Source organism: Tursiops truncatus, chromosome 4 (assembly GCF_011762595.2).
Source record: "Tursiops truncatus isolate mTurTru1 chromosome 4, mTurTru1.mat.Y, whole genome shotgun sequence".
NCBI lineage: Eukaryota > Metazoa > Chordata > Mammalia > Artiodactyla > Delphinidae > Tursiops > Tursiops truncatus.
In genome coordinates this window covers 60,129,895-60,147,594 of record NC_047037.1, presented here as the reverse complement: position 1 = coordinate 60,147,594, position 17,700 = coordinate 60,129,895, and the positions used below count along the sequence as shown (strand labels likewise).

Here is a 17,700-nt window from a genome sequence, read left to right as displayed (position 1 = left end):
GCCTTTCATGATTCCCCATCAGGTGTAAAGAGAACCAAGCACTATAGTTGCAAAGTGCTTCTCCTCATGTAAAGGCATCAGATTGTGAATCCTTTTGAAGAAGGCTAAGTAATAACAACCATGATACACTCCTACCATTTACTGAGCACCTACTATGTTCCTACCAGGAGCATAATTATGTCATCTATTTAATCCTCAAGACAACCTATGAGGAGGATATTAATGGCCTCATTTAACAGAGACAGAAATTGGTATTCAGCATAGTTAAGTCAGTGGGTCACAACATTTAGTACATGAGGTGAGCTTGCTATAATTGCAGATTTCCTGATGTACCACTCGGGAGACTCTGATTTAGTAAGTGTGGGATGATGCCCAGGAATCAGTATTTTCCTCAAGTGCCCAGGTGATTTGGTGCAGCTAGTACATGAACAACACTGAAAAACCCTGGGGTAAAAGATTGCCCAAGACCACACATGGGGTAAATAGGGGAGCACAGGTTTGAAGTGAGGACTGACAAATTCCAAACCCCAGGCTCCTTAGACTAGACAGCAACACTGTATGCAGAGTGCTCACGGGGAGGGGGCACGGCCCCCGCTGCCCTTCAGCAGTGATCTCTGAGGCAAGTGCCAGTCAGCAGGGGCTGTGACTTCTGGAGCCTGCTCTGTCAGCTGTTCCCAGGCATCAGAGAGCTCACCGCTGTGAGTCAGCATGCTCCATTTCCACAATTGTTTCTCTCTGATAGCTGGGGACACCCGCCCAGGCTGTTTACATCATCCCACTGCCAAAGGGATTTTAGTGTCAAGGAAATATAGCTGTTCCAGAAGCAAGTGGCTCAGAAGGGCCTGCCAGAGATAATAGCCTAACGCCAGTCTGTGGATATATCAAAGCATAATTTTCTATTATTTTGAAAGTCCAAAAATATAGGAAGGAGGAGGAAAAAAGTTACTTATGGACACTAATTACATTCCACTCCCCTCCTCATCCCCACACAGTGGGAATCATCCATTTTTAAATAGCTTTATGATTTTTTTGTTATTCTAATAGTAGTACACATTCAGTGTAGGTAATTTAGGGAAAGTAAAGACAAATTTAATTTGCCTGTAATTTTCCCACTTAGAGATAACTACTTTAGAGAGCTCCCTTTTGGTCTTTTTTCTCTGTACAGTTATTTTACATAGCTTTTCAGGTCACAGGGTAAATGGAAATGCAGATGTACTTGCAAGGGCAGCTTTTTTTCATACAAATATTCAGACAGCACAATGGCCCTTGTCTTTTTCTAAGTTTTTTAAAAATTGAATTGTTAGAATTCATTACTTATCTGCTTTCATTCCAGCATTCTGGAAAGTTTAAGTACTGCTGTTCTGAGCTAAAAGCTTTGCATTCTTAGATGCTTCCCTTGGAAAGACAAACGCTAATAAATGCAAATGTGGACAGAGGACAGTGGTGTTCATGTTAAAAGAGACATTCCCTCTCCCAGGAAGGCATGTAGGAGTCAGGTCTAAAGCCTCATTATTTACTCTGTGCTCTTGTAACCAATTAGGATGCAAGAAATTGGCCTAGAAGGTAAACCCAAAAAGCCACTGGTTGCATTTCTCTATGGTTAGACCAAACGTAGAAATACTCAACTCTCTCCTCTTAGAGATGTGGCAATTACTGTCAGTGGAGAAAAGAAGAATGCTTATGTGATTTATTTTTTGACTAAGTGACTTCCTTGAAAAGTATGCAGATGTAAAATTGATTTGGGCTTGTCCACCTCATGGTTATATTTATAGTGGTTGAACCTCTAAACTTGATGCTGTGCCATGACAATTCCTTGTTGTCTCAGAATCTTTGTAGACCCCATATGAGGTTGGACCTCCTGAGGACTGTGGTGGCTGAGTTGTGGGCAGGCTAACTGCAAAGGGCACTGTGTTTCTTTCTAAAAGGTCAGCCAGTGGTGTGAAGAAGGAATCTACCTCTTGGCTTCCCAAGCTGTAGACAAGTGCCAGTCCCGAGAGGGGGTTGACATTGCCTTGACTGACATTGAGACATTCCTGGGCACAGCGAAGGAGTACCAGTTGCCCAGCCCCAACGAGTTTTACAACCAGTATGAGCTGATGCTCACTCTTGATGTAAAGGTAACGTTTCTGAGTTATTTTGATCCTGTGGTTGGGAAAGGGATGTGGGGGGACTTTGCCTGTTGCCCAAGAAAATCTATGTAGGATGTACTGAGCAGATTAACTGGCTCTTGAGCCCTCAGGTGGCCTCTTAGACTCCTGGTCTGTGCTTCCTGGCAAACTGACCCTTCATGGCCTGATTCAAATATCACTTTCACTCATTCATTTCTCTGCAAATACTTATAAGCATCTCTGATGTATTAGGCACTGTGCTGAATGCAGAGGACACAGTTATGAGCAGAAGTAGATGTGGTTCCATCCTTCATGGAACTTACAGTGTATGTATGTCATACAGTTTATGTATGACATTAATAAATATCAAACACAAAACACAAAAATGTGTTGCAAGCTGAGACAAGTGCTCTGAAGGATGGATTCAGGGTTCTATGGGGTATGTGACAGAGGAACTTGACCTGGACCAAGGGTCAGGGAAGTTCCCTGGGAAGACTCACTTGAGCCAAGGCCCAGAAAATGAGTAGAGAAGATGGGGGAGGCTTTCCAGACAGAAGGATCAGAGTGTGCAAGGCTGCAGGGCTGAAGGGAGCCTGGCACAAGTACAGAACCCAAAATTCAGAATGGCTAGAGTACAGAAAACAAGAGAAGAGTCTTTGGGGTGAGATTAGAGAGGTGTAGATGAAGTGTGGCTTCGCTGGCCGTATGAAGGAGTTTGGTCTTTATTCTGAGAGCCACTGAAGGATTTAAGCAGGGGAATAACTTGATCAGATTTGCATTTTGAGTGGAGCACTGTTCTGTGAAGCCAGCAGAGTTATAGATAGTACACCTTCCTCTTAGATCCACATCACCTTGTATGTACTTCTGCAGAAGGGGCTTTTTTACCTCTTTTGAGTCATGGACCCTTTTGCGAATCTGATTCACATATTTTCAGGGTTCTGCACACTCAAAATGATTGAATGGAGTTTGATGTAGGCACTGTTTACAAATATATGGGCAGAATTTGGGAAACCCAATATGGATGGTGAAGCACCCTGGGCTATAAAGAAACAGGGAGCAGTTACCACCCCTAAGCCTGAAAGACAAAGGGGAACCCAAGAAGCACTACAGCTGTGACTGTAAGAGAGGTAGCCAGTAAGATCTGTGGCCTTGGGCAGAGGAATGCAGCCACTGGTGGAGAAATATATACCCCTACTTTTCTCTCTCCCTCTCAGATTTCCTGGTGGTACATCTCACTAGCCAAATCCAGCTAAAAGCCCATGGGCATCTAATGAGCCCATCTGATGGAGTCTGTAGAGGTCAGCTTCCTGGGACACAGAACAGTATGGAGAAGATATAGTGGGGGAGCAGACAGGGAATACCCAGCATATATAACTTTTTATGATTAATTTTAGGGGACACCCTGAAGTCCATCCATGGACCCAGGCTAAGAGACTTTGCTCCAAAATGATACATAACAAACTGTATTCTAGCTATTTATTTTTAATGTCTGTCTTGTCTGTTACACTGGGGGTTGCAGTGAGGCAAGAGCCTCACCCATCTCTGTGTCCCTGTGCCTAGTCTGTGCCTGGTGTCCAGTCCGTGTTTGCTGAACAAGTGGCAGGTGGCAGAGTGGGTCAGATACAGTGGGGGCAGCTTGGTGTGGGATTGTGCCTCAGTGATGTTCTTTCCCTGACTCTTCCCAGTGAGTTTTGGCGGTAAGATGTGATCTTGAGATGGTACTGGGGGTGGTTAGGCAGGTCTACCTTCCCCTGACATAGGGACCCTTCTACTTCCCTGCAGAGAGGACAGAGAGAAGGCCCATCTGGTGTGTGTGCTATATTGTAGACCCAGGATTGGTAGCCTCATATCATATTCCTAAAGCAGAACAGTCTCACCCAGCTCCATGTCCATTAGCTCCTCAAACAAGTGTATCAGGTCAACCAGGGAAACTTGTGGCCACAGCTGCCATTTTGGCCAACATCAGCAAACTTCCTGACCACACCAGCCACCAGGAAATAAATAAAACTTAATAAACCACCTCTGGGAAATAGGCAGAAACATGGAGGAAGGAGAAGACCAGAAGAAATATTTATTTTAAAAATCCAAAATGGACCAAAAAAATCCCCCAAACTCATCTTTTCTTCTTTTGGTTTGGAGTAAAATTCTAGATTATAATATTTAAATATGCTGTTGTGTCAGAGTTTTGTCCACTGAGGAGTAATGACTTGGTTGTCAAAACTGGTACTCTCTCTATATAAAAATAATCCTAGTTATATGCATATGTACACTTTGGTATAGACACATGTATCTCCTTGGGCAGTTGATGCCAGGCATAGAAACAATGAGACCCCTACTATCAATGAACACACCCACCACCAAGATCTTGGTTTCTTATACCATTCTCCAATAGAAGAGAACAGGGCTCCTTGGAGAAATGTCTGTATCTAGGCCTGGGAAAGGAAATACACAAAATGATCCTAGAGAGGGAGATCAAGATGGCAGAGTAGGAGGATGCAGAGCTTACCTCCCCCAACAAACACATCAAAAATACATCTACAAGTGGAGCAATTCTCACTGGAAACAAACGAGACTGGCAGAAAGACACTTACACAACCAAAACTGTAAGAAAGATCCACATGGAATCAGGTAGAAAGGGAAGAAAAGCAATCAGGTTGGGACCACAGCCCTGGGAGGGGACACAGAGAGGAGGGGGGTTACACAGGTTCAGAGATGCTCCCTGAGGAGTGAGCAGTTTGAACCACATATTGGGTGCCCCAGCCCCAGGGTCTGACACTGGGAGGACAAGTCCCTTTAGGGGATTAAAAGCCAGTGGGATCAAACAACACATAAAAAAGATTAGACACCACAATGGAATTGGATTCATCCCAGGGTCACAAGTATGGTTCAACATATGCAAATTGGTCAATGTGATACACCACATCAACAAAAGAAAAGACAAAAGCCACATGATCATCTCAATAGATGCAGAAAAAGCATTTGATAAAATTCTACATCCATTCATGAGAAAACCTCTTACCAAAGTGGGTATAGAGGGAACATATCTCAACATAATAAAAGCTATGACAAACCCACAGCCAACATAATACTCAATGGTGAAAAGCTGAAACCCTTCCCACTAAAATCTGAAATAAGACAAGGATGCCTGCTCTCACCACTTCTATTCAACATAGTATTGGAAGTTCTACCAACAGCAGTCAGACAAGAGAAATAAATAAAAGGTATCCAAGTTGGAAGAGAAGACGTAAAATTGTCATTATATGCAGATGACATGATAATATATATAGAAAACTCTGAAGACTCCACACAAAAACTGCTAGAACTGATAAGTGAATTCAGCAAGGTAGCAGCATGCAATATTAACATACAGAAATCTGTTGCATTCTGTACACTAAAAAAGGGAAAGTAAAAAACAATCCCTTTTAAAATTGCATCAAAAAAAAAAAAACCAAAAAACACTCAGGAATAAACCTGACCAAAGAGGTGGAAAGACTTATGTGCTGAGAACTATAAAGCATTAATAAAGGAAATTGAAGATGATTCAAAGAAATGGAAAGATATCCCATGCTGTTGGATTGGAAGAATTAATACTGTTTAAATGGCCATACTACCCAAAGTAATCTACAGATTTAATATGATCCCTATCAAATTACCATGACTTTTTTCACAGAACTACAACAAATAATCCTAAAATTTATATGGAACTATAAAAGACCCAGAATTGCCAAAGCAATCCTGAATAAAAAGAACAAAGCGGGAGGCATAACCCTTTAGACTTCAGACAATACTGCAAAGCTACAGTAATCAAAACAGCATGGTATTTGCACAAAAACAGATGTATGGATCAATGAAACAGAATAGAGAGCCCAGAAATAAACCCACACACCTATGGTCAATTAATCTTTGACATAGGAGGCAAGAATATGCAATGGAGAAAAGACAGTCTCTTCAGTCAGTGGTGTTGGGAAAGATGGACTGATGCATGTAAGTCAATGAAGTTAGAACACTCCCTCACACCATACACAAAAATAAGCTCAAAATGGCTTAAAGACTTAAATATAAGACATGACACCGTAAAACTCCTAGAAGAAAGCATAGGCAAAACATTCTCTGACATAAATTGCAGCAATGTTTTCTTGAGTCAGTCTCCCAAGACAATAGAAATAAAAACAAAAATAAACAGATGGGAGCTAATCAAACTTACAAGCTTTTGTACAGCAAAGGAAACCATAAATAAAATGAAAAGACAACCTACAGACTAGGAGAAAATATTTGCAAACAATGTGACTGACAAGAAGACAGAGAAATTTGTTTCAAATGAAAGAACAAGGAATAAAACCTGAAAAAACAACTAATGAAACAGAGATAAATAATTTACCAGATAAATAGTTCTAAGCATTAGTAATAATAATGCTAACTGAACCAGGGAAAAGAATAGATGAACACAGTGGGAATATTAAGGAACTAGAGAGCTTCTCTGGTGGCACAGTGGTTAAGAATCCGCCTGCTACTGCAGGAGACATGGGTTCAAGCCTTGGTCCGGGAAGATCCCACATGCCGCAGAGCAACGAAGCCCATGCACCACAACTACTGAGCCTGCACTCTAGCGCCTGCAAGCCACAACTACTGAGCCCACAAGCCACAACTACTGAAACCCGCATGCCTAGAGCCCATGCTCTGCAACAAGAGAAGCCACCGCAATCAGAAGCCTGCACACCACGATGAAGAGTGGCACCCATTTGCTGCAACTAGAGAAAGCCTGCGCGCAGCAATGAAGACCCAACACAGCCAAAAATAAAATAAATAAATGTATTTAAAAAAAAAGAAGGAACTAGAAAATATAAAAAAAGAACCAGTCAGAACTGAAGAATACAATAACTGAAATGAAAAACACACTAGATGGAATTAACAATGGACTAGGTGATACAGAAGAACACATAAATTGTCTGGAAGATAGAGTAATGGAGATCACCCAATCAGAGCAGCAGAAAGAAAAAGAAATTTTAAAAAGGAGAATAGATTAAGAGACCTCTGGAACAACATCAAGCATACCTGCATTCGCATTATAGGGGTCCCAGAAGGAAAAGAGAGAAAGAAAGGAGTTGAAAATGTATTTGATGAAATTATGGCTGAAGACGTCCCAAACCTGAGGAAGGAAACATATCCAGGTACAGGAAGCAAAGAGGATCCTGAACAAGTTGAACCCAAAGAGACCCACATTAAGACATCATAATTAAAATGGCAAAAATTAAGGAGAGAATTCTAAAGGCAGCAAGCAAAAAACAAAGAATGATATACAAGGGAACCCTCATAAGGCTATCAGCTGATTTTTCTGCAGAAACTTTGCAGGCCAGAAGGGATTGGCCATGATATATTTAAAGTGCTGAAAGGGAAAAACCTACAATGCAGGATATTCTACACAGCAAGATTATCTTTTAGAGATAAAGAACTTCTCAGATGAGCAAAAACTAAGAGTTCATTGATACTAAATTGACGCTAAAAGAAATATTAAAGGGTCTTCTCTAAATGGAAAGAAAAGGCTACAAGAAGAAGTAAGAATCTATAGGAAAGGAGAAATCCCAATAGTAAAGGCAAATATATAGTAAAGGCTGTGGATGAACCATTTAAATAAGCTAGTATGAAGATTAAAAGACAAAAATTATTATAAAATCAACTGTAACTACAATAAACAGTGAAGGGGTACACAGGAAGATATAAAATATGACATCAAAAACACAGAACATGGGGAAGGGAAATTTAAAAAATGTAGCTCTTTTAGAATGTGTTTGAACTTAAATGAGTATACCAGTTTAAAACAAGTAATTATAGTTACCGGTCAACATAGAATGAACCCCATAGTAACCACAAATCAAAACCTACAATAGAAACACAAAAACCCAAGAGGAAAGAACACAAGCATTCCACTAACGAAAATCATGAAACCACGAGGTAAGAAACTAAAGAAGGAAAGAACAGAGAAGAACCAGAAAACAAGTAACAAAATGGCAACAAGTACAAATATGTCAATAATTATTTTAAATGTCGATGGACTAAATGCTCCAATCAAAAGACATAGAATGGCTGATCAGATAAAAAAAGAATAAGACCTCTCTATAGGTGGCTTACAAGAGACTTCAGAGCTAAAGACACACAGACTGAAAGTGAGAGGATGGAAAAAGATATTTTGTACAAATGGAAACAAGAAAGCAAAGGTAGCAGTATCAGACAAAATGGACTTTAAAACGAAGTCTATAACAAAGGACAAAGAAGGGCATTGTATAATGATAAAAGGATCAAGAATATACAAGGGATATATAACACTCATTAACATATATGTACCTAGCATAGGAAAACCTAAATATATAAAGCAAATATTAACAGACATAAAGGGAGAATCCCACGATAATATAATAATAGTAGGTGACTTTAACACCCCACTCATATCAATGGACAAAACATCCAGACAGAAAAATCAATAAGGAAACAATACTCTTAAATGGTATATTAGACCCGTTGGACTTAATAGATAGCCACAGGACATTCTATCCAAAACCAGCAGAATATACTTTCTTTTCAAGTGCACATGGAATGTTCTCCAGGATAGGTCACGTGCCAGGCTACAAAACAATTCTCAACACATTTAAGAGGATAGAAATTATATCAAGCAATTTTTCTGACCACAGATATATGAAACTAGAAATCAATTACAGGAAGAAAATAGGAAGACCACAAACATGTATAGACTAAATAACATGCTACTAAAAAACCAATGAGTCAATGAAGAAATCAAAGAGGAAATTAGAAAATACCTCAAGACAAGTGGAAATAAAAACACAACTTTCCAAAATCTATGGCACGCAGCAAAAGCAGTTCTAAGAGTTTATAATGATACAGGACTACCTCAAGAAACATGAAAAATCTCCAACAACCTAACCTGGCATCTAAAGGAATTAGATAAAGATGAACAGAGCCCAAAGTCTGCAGAAGGAAGGAAGTAATAAAGATCAGAGAAGAAATAAATAAAATAGAGACCAAAAAGCAATAGAAAAGATCAATGAAACCAAGAGCTAGTTTTTTGAAAAGATAAACAAAATTTAAAAGCCTTTATCTAGGCTCATCAAGAAAAAAGAGAGAGGACCCAAGTTAACAAAATAAGAAATGGAAGAGGAGAAATAACAACCAATATCACAGAAATACCAAAAAAAATCATAATACAAACAGTTATATGCTAACAAATTGGACAACTAGAAGAAATGGATAAATTTCTAGAAGCATACAATCTTCAAAGACTGAATCAGAAAGGAATAGACAATCTGAACAGACCAATCACTAGTGGTGAAACTGAATTTGTAATAAAAATACACTCCCATCAAACAAAAGTCTGGGACTAGATGGCTTCACAAGGGAATTCTATCAAACGTATAAAGAAGAGAAAATACCTATCCTTCTCAAACTATTCCAAAACAATTGAAGAAGAGGGAGCACTCCCAAATTCATTCTATGAAGCCACCATTACCCTGATATTAAAACCAGACAAAGACACCACAAAAAAGGAAATTACAGGCCAATATCTCTGATGAATATAGATGCAAAACTCCTCAACAAAATATTAGTGAACTGAATTCAACAATATATAAAAAGGATTGTACACCATGATCAGGTGGGATTAATTCCAGGGATACAAGGATAGTTCCAGATCTGCAAATCAATCAATATGATAACCACATTAACAAAAGGAAGGATAAAAATCACCTGATCATCTCAATAGACACAGAAAAAGCATTTGACAAAATTCAACATCCATTCATGATAAAAATTCTCTTCAAATTTGGTATAGAGGGAACATATCTCAACATGTTAAAGGCTATTTTTGAGATTGGCCAAGATGGCAGATTAGAAAGATGCTGAGCTCACCTCCTCTCACGAGCACACAAAAATCAGAGCTATTTGTAGAACAACCATTGAATGAAAAAGACCAGAACCTACAAGAAATGATCTTGTACAACTAAAGACATAAAGAAGGAACCACAACAAGATGGCTAGAAGAGGCAGACTCACAATATAATCAAGTCCTATACCCCCAGGTGGGTGACCCACAAGCTGGAGAATAATTATACTGCAGAGTTTCTCCCACAGAAAGGAGAGTTCTGAGCCCTACATCAGGCTCCCCAGCCCAGGGGTCCTGCACTGGGAAGAGGAACCCCCAGGGCATTTGTCTTTGAAGGTCAGCAGGGCTTAATTTAGGGAGTTTCACAGGACGGGGTGGGGGGGGGGGGGGAGTAAAGACTTCATTCTTAAAGGGCACACACAAAATCCTACATGCTCTGGGACCCAGGGCAAAAGCAGTAATTTGATAGGAGCCTGGGCCAGACCCACCTGCTGGTTTTGGAGAGTCTCTGGAGAGGTGGAGGGCAGCTGCGGCTCACCCTGGGCACATAGATACTGGCTGGAACCATGCTTGGCAGTTCCTTCTACCACTGGACACTGTTGTGGGTGGGCACCATTGTGGTACCCTTCCTCTAGCTCATTAGCACCAAGACCTGACCCCACTCAAGAGCATGTAGGCTCCAGTGCTGGGACTGGCCAAGCAAACTGGGTGGGGACTCAGCCCCACCCAGGAGCAGACAGGCTACCTAAAGACTTCCTGAGCCCACAGCCACCTCTAGACATCCTCTAGACATGGCCTTGACTATCAGAGGGCCAAGGCCCAGCTCCCCGCACCGGGGGGCAGGCACCTGCCCTGCCCTCCATGAAGTCTGCTTAACATCACCAATTATTAGAGAAATGCAAATCAAAACTACAGTGAGGTACCAGCTCACACCGGTCAGAATGGCCATCATCAAAAAGTCTACTAATAACATAATGCTGGAGAGGGTGTGAAGAAAAGGGAACCCTCCTACACTGTTGGTGGGAATGTAAGTTAGTACAGCCACTATGGAGAACAGTATGGAGGTTCCTCAGAAAACTAAAAATAGAACTACCATATGATTCAGCAATCCCACTCCTGGAAATATACCTGGACAGAACTCTAATTCAGAAAGATACATGCATCCCTATGTTCATAGCAGCACTATTCACAATAGCCAAAACATGGAAACAACCTAAATGTCCATGGACAGATGAATGGATAAAGATGTGGTACATATAGTCAATGGAATACTACTCGGCCATAAAAAAAGAATGGAATAATGCCATTTGCAGCAACATGGATGCAGCTAGAGATTATCATACTAAGTGAAGTAAGTCAGAAAGAGAAAGAGAAATATGATATTCTCTTATATGTGGAATCTAAAATATGGCACAAATGAACCTATCTACAAAACAGAAACAGACTCACAGACATAGAGAACAGACTTGTGGTTGCCAAGGGGGAGGGGGGAGGGAGAGAGATGGACTGGGAGTTTGGGGTTGTTAGATGCAAACTATTACATTTAGAATGGGTAAACAACAAGGGCCTACTGTATCGCACAGGGAACTATATTCAGTATCCTGGGATAAACCATAATGGAAGATAATATTAAAAAGAGTGTCTCTATGTGGATAACTGAGTCACTTTGCTGTACAGCAGAGATTGCCACAACATTGTAAATCAACTCTACTTCAATTTTTTTATGAAGGCATTCAAACTGAAGATAATGGAGATAATGGAACTCGTATACACTGTTGGTGGAAATGTAAATTGGTGCCACCACTGTGGAAAACAGTGTGGAGTTTCCTCAGAAAACTAAAAATAGAACTTTCATATGATCCAGCAATTCTGCTCCTGGGTATATGCCCAAAGAAAATGAAAGCACTAATTTGAAAAGATACAATGCACACCAATGTTCATAACAACGTTATTTATAATAGCCAAGATATGGAAGCAACCTAAGTGCCCATCAACAGATGAATGGATAAAGAAAATATATAACACTGTGTATATATACAGTGTATATATATGTGATTGATATATATATACCTATATATATTCCACTATACATATATAGTGGAATATTACCCAGCCATTAAAAAGAATGAAATTCTGCCATTTGCAATAACGTGGATGGACCTAGAGTGCATTATGCTTAGTGAAATGTCAGACACAGAAAGACAAATACTTTGTGTTACCACTTGTATGTGGAATCTAAAAAATAAAACAAATGAAGGAATATAACAAAACAGAAACAGACTCACAGATATGAAGAACAAACAAGTGATTACCAGTGGGAGAGGGAAGGAGAAGAGGGCAAGATAGGGGTAAAGGATTAAGAGGTACAAACTATTATGTATAAAATAAATAAGCTACAATGTTATATGTACAGCACAGGGAATATAGCCAATATTTTATAATTACTTTAAATAGAGTATAATCTATAAAAATACTGAATCACTCTGTTGTACCCTTGAAATGAATATAATATTATAAATCAACTATACTTCAATTTTTTTTAAAAAAAGATGATCCCAGAGCATCTTATAGTGCCAGAAAGTAAGGAATTGCTCAAAACAAAACAAAACAAATCACAATGATGGGACATAGGAGGCAATTGAAAGAGCTCCCTGTGACCAATGCTGGAACAATTTGAGCAACAAAATTCATAAAGTACTACTGGATTACAACTCAAAGTATAAAATAGATATCATGAATCCATTGTGATATAAATACATGATGGAATAAATACATAAATGGAGGAAAGGAAACTAATCTCCCATACAGAAGAATTCCAAATTATTTATGTAGATACTCTGGCATAACTCCCCACTCCTTAAGTGTGGGTTGCCCATAATGACTTTCTTCCAAAGAGTACAGTATGGGAAGGAAGAAATAAAAGAGTGACTTTACAGTGGAGAAACCTAACAAATACTATCTCAGCCAGGTGATCAAGGTCAACATCAAGAGTCTAAAGTCATATAGATAGTGTGTACCCTTGATACGGTGTGATGAAAATGACACTTTATTTCTGTGGTCTTCCCCCCCAAAACCCCATAACTCCAGTCTAATTATGAGTAAAACATCATATAAATCCCAACTGAGGGGCATTCTACAAAATACCTGACCAATAATCCTCAAAACAGTCCAGTTCATCAAAAAACAGGAAAAGTTGAGAAACTGTCACAGCCAAGAAGAGCCTAAGAAGTCATGACAACTAAATGTAATGTGGTATCCTGGGAGGGGGGAAAGGTACTTTAGGTAAAAACTAAGAAAATCTGGGGGCTTCAGTGGCGCAGTGATTGAGAGTCCGCCTGCCGATGCAGGGGACACGGGTTCGTGACCCGGTCCGGGAAGATCCCACATGCCGCGGAGTGGCTGGGCCCATGAGCCATGGCCACTGAGCCTGCGCATCCGGAGCCTGTGCTCCGCAACGGGAGAGGCCACAGCAGTGAGAGGCCCACATACCAAAAAAAAAAAAAACAAAAAAAAAACAAAAAACTAAGAAAATCTAAGCATAGATTTTATTTAATAATAATTTATTTTAATAATAAAAATAATGTATCAGTATTGGTTCATTAATTGTAACAAATGTACCATACTAACATAAGATGTTAATCATAGGGGAAATTGAGTGTGGTGTATATGGGAACTCTCTGTACTATTTTGCAATTTTTCTGTAAATCTAAAACTATTCTAAAAAATAAAATTTATATCTCAAGAACAGGTACTCTATGTCTAAAAGATTGAGTCTGTTACACTTAAGACACAGTGATGATCAAAACGACATCAGCAGTTAAACTGTTGTCCTTATAGCAGCCACCCTGTCTCTGTCTGAGGCTCTTCAAAGTGTTTTTTCCTAATATATTGCTATTGTGCTATCCTCTTAGTGCTGCTGTTTTGATTTTTCTCCCTCATTCACTTTCACCGCCCAGTCCAGGGAATTAAACAATCTCAGTAGCAAACAGCAAAATTTGATTCTTCAAATATTCATTGGGTACCCAGTTTGCCCTTTATTCTGGGAATCAACAATGAAAGTCACAGTCCCTGAATCAAAGTGCTGGCAGTTTGGTGGAAGACAAACATGTCCCCACTAAACGCTCCTTAGTCCAAGAGCAGATAGAATGGAAGGGAGTGTGAGGCACATAGAGGAGGCATTGGTCAGCTCAGCTGGGGGAGGCCAGGGTGTTCATAGGAGAGGATGCCTAAATTTGGTCTGGAAGACTAGGTAGGGGTTTTCAGGGAACACAAAGTGGAAGGAGGGGACCTCAGCAGAAGGAACAGAGGTGCAAAGGCAGAAAGGCTGGAAACGAGTATTAGGGAAACTGGCGCAGCTGGAGGCTGGAGTGTGAAGGGTGGGTACTGGCAGGTGGGAGACTGGAGGGAGACCAGGGTCAAGTCCTGAAGAGCTCAGAGCTCCCGAATGAGGAGTCTGGACTTTATCCAGATGCAGCGGAGAGCCCCTGCAGGGCTTTTAAACAGGGAAGTTATATGATCATATTTAATTTTTGAAAGATAATTCTGATTGTGTTATGGAGAATGGATTTACAAGTAAAAAGAGGAAAGAGGGGAATGCAATGGTTAATCTTGCACTACCTCCCCCTCATCTGAGTTTAGGAATTTAGGGTCTCTTCTGACTGCCTCATTATTTCCAGAGTTCACCCTGGGGTCTCAAGAGAAAGCTGCAAAAGGGCAAAGGTGATCCAAGTCCTGTGTAGCCCGAGTGGCGAGTCACTGGGCTCTAGCATGTGACACTGACCTCACACCAGGGCTGTCCCCCACACAACACCAATTTGACAATCATTCACTGAGTCAGATTTCTTGATCTTTGAGCAGCAATTAACACCCATGTCTCAGTTTCCTTAAGCTCATCACTGGACCAGAAGGGCAGAGTAGTAGTGTCTTATAACCATCCCCCCAGAAATACATCACCCTGACATAAGGGAATTTGGCTTTTTTTGGGACTTGGACTCATAGCTGTGTAATCAGAACCTTTAGTCCACGGCACAACTGAGCTTCCTGAGGCCAGAGGCACATTCTCTGAAGTGACCTTTTAGACACAGACTCTGAGTAGGGGTCAGCAAACTACAGCCCATAGGCCAAAACTGCTTGCTACCTATTTCTGTAAACCAAGTTTTATCAGAACACAGCTGCTCTCTTTCATTTATGTATTATCGATCATCTACGACTGCTTTTATGCTAAGACAGCCAAGTTCGGCAGATTCGACAGAGACCAGATGGTCTGCAAAGCCTGAAATATTTACTATTTGATCCTTTACAGAAAAATTGCCAACCCCTGGTCTAGATAAACACTTTGCAATAGAAATATAATGGAGGACTTCCCTGGTGGCGCAGTGGTTAAGAATCCGCCTGCCAATGCAGGGGACACGGGTTCGAGCCCTGGTCCGGGAAGATCCCACATGCCGTGGAGCAACTAAGCCCATGCGCCACAACTACTGAGCCTGTGCTTTAGAGCCCACGAGCCTCAACTACTGAGCCTGCGTGCCACAACTACTGAAGCCTGCGCTCCTAGAGCCCATGCTCCACCACAAGAGAAGCCACCTCAATGAGAAGCCCACGCACCGCCAACGAAGAGTAGCCCCCGCTCGCCACAACTAGAGAAAGCCTGTGTGCAGCAACGAAGACGCAGCGCAGCCAAAAATAAATAAAGTAATTAATGAATTTTAAAAAAAGTAATGCAAACCACACATGTAATTTAACATTTTCTAGTAGCCGCATTTTAAAAAGTAAGAAACAAGTGAAATCAGTTTTTAATAATGTTTTCTTTAACCTTTGTGCAAAATATTATTTCAACATACAATCACTATTGTACAATTAATTGTATTTTAACGAGATATTTTATGTTTGTTTTTCAAATAAGTCTTCAAAATCCAGCATGTATTTAAACTGACAGAGCAGCTCAATTCAGACTCGCCGCATTCCAGGTGCTCAGTAGCCACATGTGGCCAGGGGATACTGTATGGACAGTGCAGGTCTGCACTCAGACTCTCCAAAGAGTGAGACCAGCCCCAGATTTTGGTGCAGAGGTCAGCCTCAGCAGGGCCTTAGGCTATAAGGGAACAGTTGTTGCATAGTCAACACTCCAGTCCTAGGAATCTTTGCCCTTTCGTCAGAAGATGGCCCAGCATAGAAAAGACCTTACATTTTCCAGTTGCAAACTGTGGCAACCTCCCTCGGTGTGTGCTGAGCCTGTACTTTTGGAGTTCGGCATCCTCAGACCACCCTGCGTGGATTATGGTGGTTCAGCTTGACCCACCAGAGCTAGAGGGACGTCCTACTGGAAGAAACATATTCAACTGAATTCAGGCCTTGGGGAAACTCAGGTGAAACGGGTCTTGTTTCTTGTTCTCCTGAACCTCTCTCTGCCTTAGGGCATATAGTCAGTTATGAGAACATGTTTGAGTTTCATCTTTCCCCTGGTATTTCTTCAGTTTCTTTCTTTCCTACTTATATATAAAGAAGGGGTCTCACAGATTAAAATTTAAATGTGTATCCTTTTCATTACAGATCTTTGTGTTTCCCTTGATCCTGCTTCAGAATTTAACCACCTTTTCCCCCCAGAATACTTACAGTCTTTTCTCTATCAGGGCCTTTATTCAGCGTACATTTCTTATTTTGAAATCCTCCTGTTTTATAAGTTGGTCTAATGCCGTTCATTCATGGCCTGTGGCATCCTTTTCTACCGTGAATGGATATGGCTTAGTGAACATTTACCCACTCAGCATATATTTACTGAGCACTACTGGGTGCTAGGCAGTGTTTCAGGCATTGGAGATAGAATGGTGAAAAAGATACAACTCCTGCCAATCAAGTGGGAGGTACAGACTCTTAGAAGCACAATTCTGTATGAGGCGAGATGTGCACTGACCTGCATATAGATGCCCAGAGAAGGGTCACCTGAGGGAGGAAATAGGGAGGCAGGGAAGAGGGGAAGATGGGAGAAAGGGAATGCCTTATGTCCTCAGGCTCAGTGCAGAGTGACCGGCTCATGAACTGCTTTTGTTCCCACAGGCCAAAGCCCAGAAAGTCCTGCAGAAGCTGGGTGATGTGCAGGAAATATTTCACAAGAGGCAAATGAGTCTGATGAAACTGGCAGCCAGACAGACTCGCCCAGTGCAACCCGTGGCCCCGCGTCCTGAGTTCTCCCCAAAATGGGTGTCACCAAAAATCCGCCAGCCCTCCACCTTGGGTAGGTTACTGGGGGAAAGAAGTTTTGTGGCTTTATGTTTCATCGATGCCCATGAGGGTTTAGATTATTGTTGCTTAAGATGCATAATGGTTACTGTTTTGACAGATATTATTTAAGATGTGGAATAGTACAGGCATTGAAGACTTACAAATTTAGGTAAAACTGAGTGCCTGTATGCCAGGAAAAGCTCACAGTCTAGTAGAAGAATAATATAAATGCACAAATAACACTAGCATAAAATAAACTCCATTAAGGACCTTTAAAAGGCCCATAAGATTCTACTAGCAATGGAGGGGTAAAATTGGTTCTTTGAAAAAAAAAGGAAAAAAATGATGAGTCCTTACACCAATCCTACGTGGTCTTGATTACTATAGCTTACTAGTAAGCCTTGAGATCAGGTAGTGTAAATCTTCCAACTTTGTACTTTTTCAAGATTGTTTTGGCTATTTTAGGTCCTTTTCATTTCCATATAA

At 40.8% G+C, this 17,700-nt stretch overlaps 1 protein-coding gene across 4 annotated transcripts in view; it reads left to right on the top strand.

The window, feature by feature from the left end:
• Nucleotides 1–17,700, top strand: part of MCF2L2 (MCF.2 cell line derived transforming sequence-like 2) — a 234,221-nt gene that overhangs the window by 102,174 nt on the left and 114,347 nt on the right. For all 4 annotated transcript variants that reach the window (XR_012331396.1, XR_012331397.1, XR_012331398.1 and 1 more), the window contains exons 12-13: nucleotides 1,926–2,117; nucleotides 17,050–17,227. Coding sequence is in view for 1 of the 4 variants with exons in the window: in XM_073803931.1 (XP_073660032.1) it covers nucleotides 1,926–2,117; nucleotides 17,050–17,227 (370 nt within the window). In the remaining 3 variants the exon portion in view is untranslated. The remainder of the gene's footprint in view (nucleotides 1–1,925; nucleotides 2,118–17,049; nucleotides 17,228–17,700) is intronic.